At 35.3% G+C, this 14,068-nt stretch overlaps 1 protein-coding gene across 14 annotated transcripts in view; it reads right to left on the reverse strand.

Moving 5' to 3' along the window:
- SLIT2 (slit guidance ligand 2) overlaps window positions 1–14,068 on the reverse strand; it is a 254,614-nt gene that overhangs the window by 33,336 nt on the left and 207,210 nt on the right. For all 14 annotated transcript variants that reach the window (XM_039699037.1, XM_039699028.1, XM_039699025.1 and 11 more), the window contains 7 exons: window positions 13,119–13,187; window positions 11,100–11,171; window positions 10,805–10,876; window positions 9,166–9,237; window positions 6,249–6,412; window positions 877–1,001; window positions 645–742 (listed from right to left, as the gene is read on the reverse strand). In XM_039699037.1, the coding sequence (XP_039554971.1) occupies window positions 645–742; window positions 877–1,001; window positions 6,249–6,412; window positions 9,166–9,237; window positions 10,805–10,876; window positions 11,100–11,171; window positions 13,119–13,187 (672 nt within the window). The remainder of the gene's footprint in view (window positions 1–644; window positions 743–876; window positions 1,002–6,248; window positions 6,413–9,165; window positions 9,238–10,804; window positions 10,877–11,099; window positions 11,172–13,118; window positions 13,188–14,068) is intronic.

The following is a 14,068-nucleotide window of genomic DNA, read 5'->3' on the forward strand; positions in this document are numbered from 1 at the left end:
CATTTAATCCTTGGGCAGAATTTGGATTAAAAGTAAGAATAATGTCATAACGAATTGCAGCATAATGAATTGTATCTTTGTGAAGTGTCATTTCTAACAAGCTTGAGGTGTAGATTATTAAATGACTAATAATCTCACATAAGAATGCTAAAGAACTTTATTTCATAATTCATGAAGTACATCTGGAGTAATTGTACTGTGTGATTAAATAACTCAAGATTAAAAATGCTCACAGCATGTTTATCTGCTGGCATAGTGAGTTTCAAATGAATCATTAATTTTCTGTTTCACTGGGATTTGCATTTTATCATTTACATGCTGTCTGTTGAAGTAATACACACAACAACAGATGAATTATGAGATTTTTTCAGCAGGGATCTAGCTAGCTATTAATTAACATAATGGAGTCAATACTATGCTGTCTTGACCTGATATGCCTCAACAAATCACAGTCATTTGTTATTGTTTCTAACAGATTCAAAGCTCTAGAAGCGTTCCAAGGATGGCAACATGTTCTGAAAACATCCAAAGTGCTAAAATCTGCCTTTGTGGTGCTCTTACCAGCACACCTAATGATTAACACCATTACTCTACATAAAAATCTCAGTAGTTTTCCATCCTGTTATTACAATTAAAAAACCTACCAGAAACCATCTTTTTCTCCTTCTTTCAAATGACAAGTTCCACCATGCTGGCACGGGTTACTAATGCAAGCATGAATGGGAATATCACAGTCTTGACCCTACACAGGGAAAAACAATTATAACGTAAGAAGAAAATACACACACCAGTGGAAGGGATACAAAGAATACTTAAAGGTTCTTAAGGAGGAGCTTACATTTCATTGAGCTTTTTTCCTCTTCATGTAGTACCTACCTTGAAACCATATGGGCACGTGCATCTGTAGAAGTCAACTGGATCATTATTGCAGGTTCCATCATTTTTACATGGATTTGACAAACAGGGATTACACTTTGCAAGAATATTAACATCCACAGGCCCTTAAAAATACAAATTGGAAAGTCAGAAACAAACAACTATTAGTTTACATTGGACAGGATCTACCTGACATGTTGTTTTAAATTTTCAAATATATATTTTAGACTTTATGGTGTTTCTATGTTAATGAAATGCTGAGTTGTCCTTCATTATTTTGATGCGATAAATATGGGATTGGATTTTTGGTTTAAGTACCACTTTTTATTTTTTGTTAAGGAGCTGACATCAAAGTGATTCCTGTATTCCTATCCTCTGAAAGCTGTAGAGTTCTGATCCATGATAACTACCTTGCCTTTGTATTAACAAAATCAAGAACACAATTTCAGCTTTTATTTTGTTATGGAGTAGGAATTGCCAGTGAGAAAGTAGGCTATCACAGTTTTCAATCCTTCCCATGATGGTGTTACTGAGAATACTTCTTTAAATGGATTTTTATTGTAACATATTTTTTATCTGCAGGATCACATAGATGGCAAAATGAAATGGTAAAATTACTGTAAATTCCTTGAACACCCACAAACTGTAATGTAAATTGCATTGTCCAGGCTATCTCACCATAAACAGCTCTATACTGTGTCTTCCTTATGGGTCAGCTACAGTTCTGTGCATTACTGTGTTGGCTGACCCACAAATCACGTAGACTGTGCCTCGAACCTATGTGCAAGTGAAGAGTGCAATTCATGCTTGCAGTCTAGCTATATACTGTGTATTCCTTATAGGTCAGCTGCAGTTCTGTGCATTACTGTGTTGGTTGAGCCCACAAATCACGTAGACTCTGCTTCGAACCTATGTGCAAGTGAAGAGTGCAATTCATGCTTGCAGTCTAGCTTCTTCTATTAGTGATTATAATGAAAGAAATCAGAAATGGAAATTGACAAAACCCTAAGTTTTAGTACCCAAACTTCAGCTTTGATTTACACAAATCTTATCTGTGTCATACTAAGTTTTAGTACCCAAACTTCAGCTTTGATTTACACAAATCTTATCTCTGTTATACAGATATATGTTTAGTTTAGGTTTTGGGGTTTTTTTGTTTTTTTTTTTTTCTCTGTAGTTTCCTGGTTTTACAGCCATTTCATGGTGAATTTTCAAGTTAGGAACCTTTTTTGTTTGTTTGTTTGTTTTTTGCCAAACAACTGAAGAAATCACTGGTTACTTGTTAAAAGTTAGAAAACACCTGTGTATGAACAATGACTAATTTTCATAATTGTGAAGTTTGATTACTATAAGAAAAAATGGGGGACTTGGTCAAATGCCTATTAAAAGAATGAAGATACATTCTCTATAACCAGCTCTATGGCCTGATGACAATAGTGTCTTCAGTTTGATTCAGATTTCCCCTACTAAAAAAAAGCTGCAGTTATCCACAGATGAACTGCACCTTTGAAGGAACAAACGGATTTCTTCTAAAGGGAAAAAAAATCCCCAACTCCTGGGGCCTACTGCAGCAAATGCCTGATTGCTCTGTAACAGGTTTTACACAAAATGAGCCAAACTGCAGAGTTTTCAAAGCTAAAAGGGCTTTGCTTAGATATAGGGCTTTATTCTACTTTTAAACTTAGATTGCTTAACTTTCTTATTTTTCTTTGCAAATTATCTCACATTAATTGTAAAGGAGCTGGCCTGGAAGGAAGACATGTGATTGTAAGGATCCATTAGGGAGTCTTAGACAAAGAATGGGTGACCTTTTAATTTTTTTTTTCTAATCTGCAGTTGCTGGTATCCTTCTGTGTCACAGCTTGCAAGCAGAACATGGTAATGTGTGATGAGGTGCTTACTGCCAAAGCCATAATCTGTAAGGACCATTAATTTTTTTTTCTCTTCATTGCATTATTTTGAAAGAGAAATCTACACCTGGTCAAAGTATCTGTTAGATCAGCACATAGGAGAGGTTGAAAAGTTGAAAAAACATCATAGAATCAACATCTAGAAAGTCCTGACTGTACTCTGTACTATTGCTGATTATTGTGTATATTAAGAGGTTCTGTGAAAAAAAATAAGTGAAAGAGGCACACACACAAATATTTGTAATACTTGCTGTAGCCTGGGAGTCAATCCTTCCTTCTATTTATTCAGAATATTACATCCTCTTTTTACTTTTCATGCAATAAATGCTAATTAATTGGCACAAATTAAAAAAACATTCAGTAACTAAGCTTCTGTTCCCAAATGAAACAACAATCTAAATTTCACTTCCAAAAGAGACAGAAGATGAGAACCTAAGTGTCAACAAGGAGTAAGCAACATTATTGGATTTTGTACTTTATTTATTTCTAATGAATATATATGTAGTATCCAATGTAAATTAATATTTTGATTTATTATTCTTCAGTTAAAAGATCAAAAAAAACATAAAGGTAGTTTTGGAACTTATTTTCATTTTCACTATACTGTTCCTTTATTCTTCCTGCTTGCATGTGTTAAAATACTTGTATACAAAAAAGAATTTGTTTTATAACCTTTTGGTTAGTTTAGTTTTTCAAACTGTAGACATCTATTTTCTTGAGTAAGCCCTGAGGAAAAAAATTCTTTTGTAAACTGAGAAAAACAAACAGTATTTTATTGACATAGTTATATACATGTAGCTAAGATGTTTTAAGAAAAAACATGACACAAACCATCTCAAACCAGCTTCTAAAAAACCTGTTTCAAGAAAATCTTTGAGCTCTGACATTTTTTGACTTCTCTCTTGCATATGGCCTCTAAAATAGTATTTACACTGCTAATGAAATCACCAATTTTAGAACAATGCAATGGAAGTAATAATTTCATTTAGATAACGCAGATTTTAAACCCAGACTTTTGAAATAAAAAAATTCATACAATATACTAAATTATGAATATCATTAATAATCATCTGTAAATTCATCACAGGGGAAAACAAACAGTACATGCGTGTCTTAGGAAAGAATTCTGCTTGAGGTACACAAAAGGAAGGTCAGAAGGTCTGTTCTTAAGCAGATCACCCATTCCAGATCTACTTATAACCTTACCTGGTATCAGAAAACCACAAGGCCCTGGAATCTCTAGAAGCAGGGCAAGGATGATAAAGAGGTAAAACATTGAGAAGCTGTTAGAGGCCACATTAAAAAAAGGAAAGAAAAAACCCACCCACAAATGTAGAAAAATAATTGGAAGAAAAAAATATTAATGGATGATTCCTGCAGTAAAAGAATTCATAAAATTAGAGTAAGGTAAAGTGATTTTGTTAAGCTTTACGACTGAGACGAGACTTCATTGTAAAATGCCATTTTAACTGGGAACTATTCACCATGTAGGTAAAATTCAAGCACCCAATTCATTATCAATTGAATCCACAGACAGTGATAAGAGGGAATTACACATTACTCTTCCTGTAACTCCATATACAGTAGCAGACCAGCAACAGATATTCTGAAAACAGCCCTTTTATTCATAGGCAAAAATTTTGGTTCTAACAGGAATATAGGATCTTCCTAATTTCTATTATTCAGCAGTTCACTTTTAAGCAAAAGATAAAATTACTTATCTTTGAGCAACAGACTCAAAATGCCTTAAGGGCCATCATGTCATTGAAAAGCTGCTGATTTGCAATTATAATTATGATCATCTTCATAGGACAGTGGCAGGAAAATTATTTTCTTTCAAAGGTATCCATAACACCAGATCTCCACTCTTGGAAGTGAAACAAATACACAGCTCTTACCCTGCACATCTATATAAAGGATCTTTTCTGATGGGCAGGAGGGAATAAGATGTAATTTCTGGATTGTCTGACAGAAATATAACAATGATTGCAGATAGATGTGATACAGTTTGTAAAACTGAGAAAGCTGGAAAATAATGAAGCAGGTTCTTCATATCCACACAAATATTCCTTCACTTGTATTCCTATGACAGATGCAATAAAAGCATATCTGCAATACTGTTCAGTGGATACTGGTAAAGAAAATGATCAGACTGGTCAGCAAATGTCCTATCTAAAATGAGGCTAAGAGACTTTGCAACAGATGAGTGTCATATGCAATGAACACTGCCATGACCTCAGAGATGTACTGCTTCAAGAGGGATTTCAGACGGAAAAAACCTCACTGGCATCACAAGTAACAAGATGGATTCCAGTGGTAATTATATTAAAAAAAAAAAAAAAAAAAAAAAAAAAGAAAAGTTTTTTTTGTCAGGAAGTCTAAAGAGACTGAGACTGAATAGATTAAATATTCAGTAAAGAAAACTTTGGATAAGACAAACTCTGACAAAGTCCCACTGCTTTGCTTTTTTAAGAACAAAATGACAAAGGGATAAAGTTCACCTTTGAAGATACTTTAAATGATGAATAAGTCAAAACAGCTTCAAGATTACCTAGACACCGAGATTAAGTTTCTTCTACAAGACAAAAGTTCATATTCATCTGATGCCTCAGAAATCACAATGAGCTTAGTAATGGCTTACAAATATAAGAACACTTTTTTAAAATTAGAGTTTCAATGTTTTTAAATCAGGACCACAAAAAATGAAATCACAGTACAAGCTTTCTCTGTTTTCAAAATATTTTAGAAGGGATAAATCAGTGGAATAGAGAAAGATTTTAACAGTAAATAAACCAAAGCCTTGCTGATGTAAGCAAATGGGTACTTTTCTAAAAAGTAATAGCACAGTTCAGAAAAATAACCTAGGAATTAACAGACAATAATATAAGTTGTGATGCCAGCAACACTGGTACCAACATGGAGTTAAATGCCCTGACACACTGCCCATTTAACAACATTTCAGATCAAGACCTCTGCAGTAGTTATCACATTCCTTTATCTACATTTATCTTGGTTTGGTTTGTGCTTTCTTCTGAAATAACAGAGACATATTATACATTTAATAGCAGATTGCAAAGATTACTGATGTATTTACAGTTTTTATGGTGAATACCTTGCAGGAAAAATGTTTAAACTCTATTCATGACTGAGGCAGTACAAAATACCTGTGTACATCCTGTTCTTTGATGTATTATGTACATCATGAGGAATACTGTACTGCAAGTCCAAAGACCTTTTTCTCTATTTATTTTAAAAGATATAGGAATTAAAATCTTTAAAATAAATACATTTCCTGAATGGAACCAATGCCTATATCCTTAAATATGAGTAAAAGTGAAAAGGCTGAGTTAAGACGTTATAATAAATATATTTTGAGTACAAAAGACTCGTAATTCACAGCTCAACTATTTGTAAAAATTAAGAATTGACACTTCAAAAAGAAAAAAAAAACAACAACAGTACCTTGGCAAGTAAATTTCTTAGAAGGAGTTGTAAGAAGAAGTTTATCTGCCATTTCACCAGGACCAGCACAACGTGCAATACCAGGTTCCTTGTATTCTGATTTTACCCAGTCAGATAGCCACTGCATATTACAATCACAATAAAGAGGATTTGCGCCAATAGCCCTATGGAAAAAAAAAAGAGAAATAAAAAAGGGAATCAAGTTTTAAATGGCTGCTTTTTAAAAAAAGAAGCCAGAAAATGGGTTGGCAAAAACTATTCAAAACACAAACCCGTTCTTCCACGACAAAAATGCCTGTCACAGCACAAAGTGTTTGGATTTGGGTTCTAGATCAAGAAGTTATAGTTTTAGTAGAAACATAGTCCAGAAACGTAGATATTCTTAACAGAACTATGTGTGAACTTTGGTGAGCTAATACCAACTAGCTCTGTTACTGTTGGTTTGTAATGGTGAAGATCAGCTGCATCAGCAGAGTGAAACTGATCCTGAGCAATTTAACAAGATAACAAGAATAAAGTATTTCTCCTGAAGCAGTCAAGAAAATTCCACAGAATTCTGCCCTGATATTTCTTCTTTTCAGTTTATGGCTCTCAGGCTGGTACAAACCATCTGTTTCTAAGCTTTCAAATTGGATTTCATTATTTCCTCTTTGGAGCTGTCTCACTGAACTCACAAATATGTGCAGAATTCTGTAAGAGTTTTCTGCTGCATAAGTCAATAAGACCACATTATCCTGGCTTTGTGGTAGTTACATAAGAATTGCTTCATTATGAAAACAAATCCATTTCTTTAAATAATGATCCTTGTGATTTTCCTTAATTAAAAAAAAATTAGCTAGAGATCTTCACAATTAATTTCTGTAACAGATTTTTAAGTGTTTATTTTCTCTGCTATAAACTGAAAATACTCTTAAAACTCTGAAAACAATGAGACATGCAGTTAATTTGAAGGATTGAAGCCTTGTGCTGTTCTGTGAAGATGTACTCATGTTCGTTTCAACAAATAAAGTAATCATGGACCTTTAACAGATAAACATGTGCAAGCACTATCAGATGGCTGTATTAGAACATCCTCCTTCTCCAGATGTTTCAATACTTTCCACAGCTTTGAATCAGTGGGTCTTCTAGAGATACAAGAAAATCTTTGGCAAGCAAAAGCAGTAGGAACTACCAGAGCCAAAACACTCTTTTCTGCCCCACTGAGCAGAAAGCCCTCTCATATTAACTTTTTAATACATTCAAGCTGTACTCAAGAAAATATACATATTTATCAGTCAGGCTTAAGTCAAAGCAGTTAAAAAAGGAGACTTAGTAACAAGGGAAATTCCCATGCAAGCAGAAACACCTAGAATTTGTCCATTCTGTATTTTCAAAAGTGGATGTCAGCCTGAACTAACACAATTGTTCTGCTAAAATCAAAACATTAACAAGGATAACTGGCACCCATTAAAAAAAGAGTACCAGTAACAATCAATTCTATCCAAGTTTTACTGATATTTCATGCAGATAAATTGGTTAAATTGTAGCATTTGAATGAATTATCAATTATTTATACTGAAAGGTTAATCAGTATGAAATTTCTGAGAGCTAAATATAAATGGCCAATACGGAATGAGAAACAGATAATTAAGTTTTTAACAACTGTTGCTGTTCAAAAACTTAAGCCCCCAGATATATCTAAAGGCAACAGTCAACATACTCCTCAAAGTTTTAATTGTCCAAAAACACCATGAGGTTTGCAGAAGGTACCTTGTTCTAATTTAGCTTCCCAATGAAAATTAAAAACCGGAAAACTATTGCCTCAAATTATGTTCTGAAATCAGATATGATGTGTTTAGTGTCAACGAGATGCTGACAGAGAATCATAGAATAATTTTCATCCATTCTCACCTCCTGCACAAAGCAGGGATACCTTGGTAGTCAGGGCTGCTCAGGGCTGTTTCCAACTGAGCTCTGAAAATCTCCAGGGACGGAGATTCTCCTGCTTCTCTTTGGGCAACCTGGCTGAAACATCCTCACAGTGAAGAATTTTTCATTATGTTCAATTGCATTTCCCATGTTGCAGGTTTTGATGCTTTACTCTCATTCTTCACTGTGCACCTCTGAGTCTCCATCATTGCTGTAATCCTTAGAGGCTTGAAGAGTTTTAGGTCTCTCCTTGGCATCCCTTTCTTCAGGCTGGATAAGCTACAGTTCCCATAGCTTCTCCTTACAGCTCATTCAATCTAGCCACCTCCCAACCCTGCTTGCCCCTCTGCTGGATTTGCTCTAGTTCATAAACATCTGCTTTGTACTGGAGAAACTGGACTCATAGCCCAGGCGTGGCCCTAGGAGGGCCAGGCAGTAAGGAGTGATCAGTATCCTCAATCCCCTGGCTGCTCACTTTCAGATTTAGCCCAGAGTGTCTTTAGCCTTCATTGCCATAAGGACACAGGGCAGACAAGTTCAACTTGCAGCCCAAGCAGCAGGCCCAGGATTATTCTGCTGAGCTGCTGCTGGCTCTCTGGCCAGTGACCAGCCTCTACACAAGCACGATCTTCTTCCAGAGAACTTCTTTGCATTATGTCTTTGTTTGGCTCTATGAAATTGGCTAAGCATAAAAAAAAAATAAATACAGTATACCAGCTGAATACTCACAGGTGTGACAATGCTGAAAGATCATTAAAGGCTCCTTCAGGAACAACAGAAATATCATTGCCATGTAAAGACCTTAAAGAGAAAAGAAACACAGTAAAATCAATGCATATAAACTCATCAGGCTAACTAGGCAAATTTCATCTTCTTTCAACAGTTTTAAGCTTTTCACATATTTTTTTCTTCTAGTTCCTCAGTCCTTCTAACTGTTCATGGTTTCTTTTTTTTTTTTTTTTTTTTTTTTTTCTCATGGAAAAATACAGTATACCAGCTGAATACTCACAGGTGTGACAATGCTGAAAGATCATTAAAGGCTCCTTCAGGAACAACAGAAATATCATTGCCATGTAAAGACCTTAAAGAGAAAAGAAACACAGTAATATCAATGCATAGAAAATCATCAGGCTAACTAGGCAAATTTCATGTTCTTTCAACAGTTTTCAGCTTTTCACATATTTGTTTCTTCTAGCTCCTCAGTGCTTCTAGCTGTTCATGGTTTCTTTTTTTATTTTGTAAACTCTTACTGGCAGCCTACTTGTCATTTGATTTTTTTTTCAGTCTGGGTTTTCATAAGAGATAAAAACACTGTAATTATTTTAAAATTGAAAAATAAAAGTTGATAAAAGTCGGCACAGTTATGCAAAGTAACAATTTGATTTAGAGATATCAGATAGCAAAAGGTTTTCTGATTTTTTTCAGCATCTCCCTGAAATTTGCAATAATTATGTTCATATGATCTTTTTAATCCTTTTGTCCAAATCTGATAGTAGAGGTATAAAATGAAAGACTTCATTAAACATCACTACTGGGAATAGTGATATGTTCAACAAGGGCAGGTGCTGGATTCTGCACCTGGAATGGAGCAATCCTGGATGTAGGTTCAACCTGAGGAATGAGATGCTGGAAAGCAGTGCCAGGAAAGGCACCTGGGCATCCTGGTCAGTGGAAAGTTGAACATCAGTCAGCAGTGCCCTGGCAGCCAGGAGGGCCAGCCCTGTCCTGGGGGCATCAGGCACAGCATGGCCAGCTGGGCAAGGGAGGGGATTGTCCTGCTCTGCTCTGAGCTGGGGCAGCCTCACCTTGAAAATTGCAATTTTGGGTGCCACAGTATAAGATGGGAAGCTAATACAGAATGTCCAAAGATGATGAATGGTGGTGTGAAGGGCCTTCAGAGAGCTGTATGAACAGGGGCTGAGGTCACTTGGTCTGTTCACCTGGAGGAGACTGCGGGGAGACCTCATTGCAGCCCAGAACTTCCTCATGAAGTGAAGAGAAGGGGCAGGCACTGATCTCTTCTCTCTGGGGACCAGTGACAGCACCCAAGGGACTGAAGCTGGATTAGGGGAGGTTTAGGTTGGATATTAGGAAAGATTCTTCACCCAACCACCAGAAGGTGGCTGGGCACTGGAACAGGCTCCCCAGGGGTGGCAGCACCAAGTCTGATGGACCTCAAGAAGAATTTGGGCAATCATCTCAGGCACATGGTGTGACTCTTGGCAATGATGCTGTGCAGGGCCAGAAGCTGGACCCAATAATCCTTGTGGGTTTCTTTCAACACAGCTCATCCTGTGTTTCTGTGAAAAGTATCTCTCCTTTTCTATAAATTAATTTGTTTACATGAATATCTAACAAACACAGAATTACAGTTCTTGAAATTATCCATATTGTTATTGACTAACTGAAAGTATGAAAGCACACTTAAATAATGCCATGCTTTAGGTATTTAGTCCAACCAAGACTTAAATGGTTATAAATGACACATATGGAGGCAAAAATTACATGTTCTGCTGTGGACTTTTGAAATTATCACTTCTGAAATATTTGATAGGTTTTATAATCTACTAACTTCCTATGGTTCTGCTATCTTCTGTACACAAATAAAAATGATGGAAAATAGCAACGATTAAAAAAATAATACTTACAACAACCTAAGTGATTTCAACCCATCAAAAGTCCGTGCAGGAATACATCTTAGGCGGTTGTAACTAAGAATTCTGAAAATATAAAAAATGCTGTCAGCAAGTGAATCAGTTATTCAGTAAACTATGCAGAGCATGACCAAAATCAGCTTTTGCATACACAGGTAGTTAGGAAACAAGTTATTTTACAGCCTCCAAACCAAGCAAGTTTTAATATCAACTAAACACCCTTTCTTTCCAAGACAAAAAACCCCACTGCAATGCTTCCAAAGAGTCACTGTTACATGTTTAAACTTACAAGGTGAGCAGCTGAGTCATGTTGCTGAAGCTCTGATTAGAAAGAGTGCTGATTCTGTTGTTACTTAAATCTCTAAAAAATAAATTCAGAAATTCAGACCTTAAAATGATTGCCCCAGTCCCAAAACACTGTAAGTTAAACAGACACATTTTCATTAGTAGAAGTAGTATTATCATTGATATAACTATTTAAAGCAGCACATTTTTATTTTCACATGCCATATACAAGCCCAGCAAGTGTTTAGCTTGATGAATCAAAAGCATTTCCATTTCAACACAGATGAAAAAGCAGCACAATGCATTCTAATACTATAGCAATGTTCATCATGCTACCAAGTTAATAATGCAATCCTTCATGAACTCAAGCACAGAAATGAAAGTAATGTTTTAAAGTGGAAGTCATTCTAGTCATGTCCCTAATGACACCTAAGTAAATATCATTTAATACTCTACTTAACACTTATGTGATGAAGACATCAAAGCCCAGAGCTATTATTATAAAGAACTTAGATTTACAGTAAAAGCCCTCATGTCTTTGTTCAAAATTCTAATGAATAAAATCTTAAACACAATTATGATGGAAGCTGTAGTTGTATGCTGGTAGCTTCAAAGATGCTGCATTAAATGTGAATACTGTCTGTCTTTTATTCTCATATTGTGCTTTATTTCTCATTTTATGTTGACTATTTCAGTATTGTTTCATGTATTTTGTGGTGAAATACTGCCCTTGTTTTTTGAGGGAACCTTGATATATTAAGAGCACTGTTGAATAGCTATGCAATATACATATTTCCCCACTTGAAATTTTCATGAAAGCATTAAAGATTACCTACTCATAATAAACATATTAGGCAACTATAACAGAGAAATACATCCAAAAGAGAAAGAAAAAGATAAAAATAAACAACTTTCTTTGTTAATCTGGAACTCAGGAGACTTGCATGTAATTCTTTTTTTAACCACAGGATTATGTACAGTGGTTTCTTTTTCCAAACACAGCTGAGGAACATTCTCAACTACATAACAGTAGTAGGACTAAATGTACAGAAAACTTTAAAATAATGAGCCCTGCAGATCTCATAAATGGAGACTATTGATACTCATTTGCATTCTATTTACCATTCACCAATTCACAACTTCCCTAAATTATTCACAAAGATTTCCTACAAGTTCTACACAGGATAGACTTGAAAATATTGCAAGGGGTTTTTTTTCCCTGATATTGTTTGAAAAATCCAAAAAGTTTTGAAAGTATGGGTTTTAAAAAATTTGTGACTGTGACTTCTTTTGTCTAACATGAGGTAAATTAAGGAAATCAAGTTCTTGTTTTTGAGTTGTGCTAAACCAAGTGAAAAATGAAATTTAAGGGATTCTGTTACTCCCCTCCACTTTTCATTCTGATTATAATGAAACCACAAACTTCTTTCAGAATGTAACACAGTTCAGCCTCAGCTGGTACAAATTTTTTATAGTCCTAACAAAGGCCATGGAATTCAGCTGGGATTACAGTCATTTACATCTACAGTCTTCTTGTTTTTCCTCACTGTACACTTAAAAGGTACAGAAATCATATTCAAGCCATCCATGAGGTAGAGGTAATAAATTTTAAAGCAACTAGTGTTTTGCCTAAAATCATGTAGTGATAGGCAATAGGCAGCAAGGCATTTTAGACATGCTCTCTCCTTGGGTCATGAAAACCATATACTGTGGGAGAAACAATTACCCTGACTTTAAAAGACCTTATGTCTCTTTTGAGGTCAACTATAATTTTTGCTTTGTTATTTTGTGACGTAATCACTGGAATAAAATACCCGTGCTCACAAAAGGTGACTGAGTATATCATATGTAGGACATGATGAGTAGAACAAAATATACTCACTTATAAAAAATGGTTGGGTATTTTCTGAAAGATATGATACATTTTACAGGCTTTTTCTTACAAATAAATTCAGATATAATTGAGTAAGGTATTTTATTTTGCTTTTACTTCCAGTAGAGAACATTGCTTTAAACTACTTACATGAGTGTCAAATGCTTGTAGTTGGAAAGCTCTTTTGGAACAAGGGTAAACTGATTTCCATCCAAATAACTAAATCAGAAAAATAAAACAAAAAGCATTATGTATTTCATTAAAATAGGAGCATCTTCATCCACTATTCTCAGAATCCAACAGTAAAGTTAATAGCAAATGAATGCATACTCTTCCATTTTATAAGAAAACTTGCTTACAAATTTTGGTTTTTAGAGATAAAACTGAAGATTTGTAGCTTAAGATTCAAATGTTACTGTATGAAGTAACACAATAAAAATATCTCTTGCATTATTTCAAAATGACTCTGCAAATTGAGGTCTTTATCATCTCCATTTCCCACATACCTACAGAGGAAGGGTACGTCTGACTTCTGCAAATTACATTAAGTGTGGACTTTAGCTATCATGAAAAAAACAGACTCTGGCATTGCACAGGTAGTCCTTTACATTACAAACAACAAGGTCTGGTTTTAACTGTAACAGCACACTCATTTGTCATTCCTGTGGTTCAGGTCACCTTTCTTAATTTATCCCTGTAAATTCTATGATACATCAGTATACCATGCTACAGTCCTATTCCTGTGAAGTATCTTAGTGACTGAAGACAGTAATCAATTACCCTTCACTAGAAAAGTTAGATTTTTTTCCCCCCTCTCAGTAGGTTCACAGCTCCTGTTTTATATTGCTCACTCTTCTCCCATGCTCATAATTCTCAGTAAGAGACCCTCTCATCCTTAGAGTTAATGGGCTCTGAGCTATCAAACTGCGCTGGCACCGGCGTTACAGGCAGAGGAAGGTAACAAGCCTTGCCTGAAAAGCTTCCAGTGTGCAGCCAGACATAACAAAGTACAAGTGGAGGGGTTCTCCATGTAACCAGGGCAAGTAGTTTAGAGATTGTAAGAAGTGCTGAATTTACCTGATGGTTTGAAATGAAGCACA

This window comes from Passer montanus, unplaced genomic scaffold (assembly GCF_014805655.1).
Source record: "Passer montanus isolate IOZ18808 unplaced genomic scaffold, ASM1480565v1 scaffold13, whole genome shotgun sequence".
Taxonomy (NCBI): domain Eukaryota; kingdom Metazoa; phylum Chordata; class Aves; order Passeriformes; family Passeridae; genus Passer; species Passer montanus.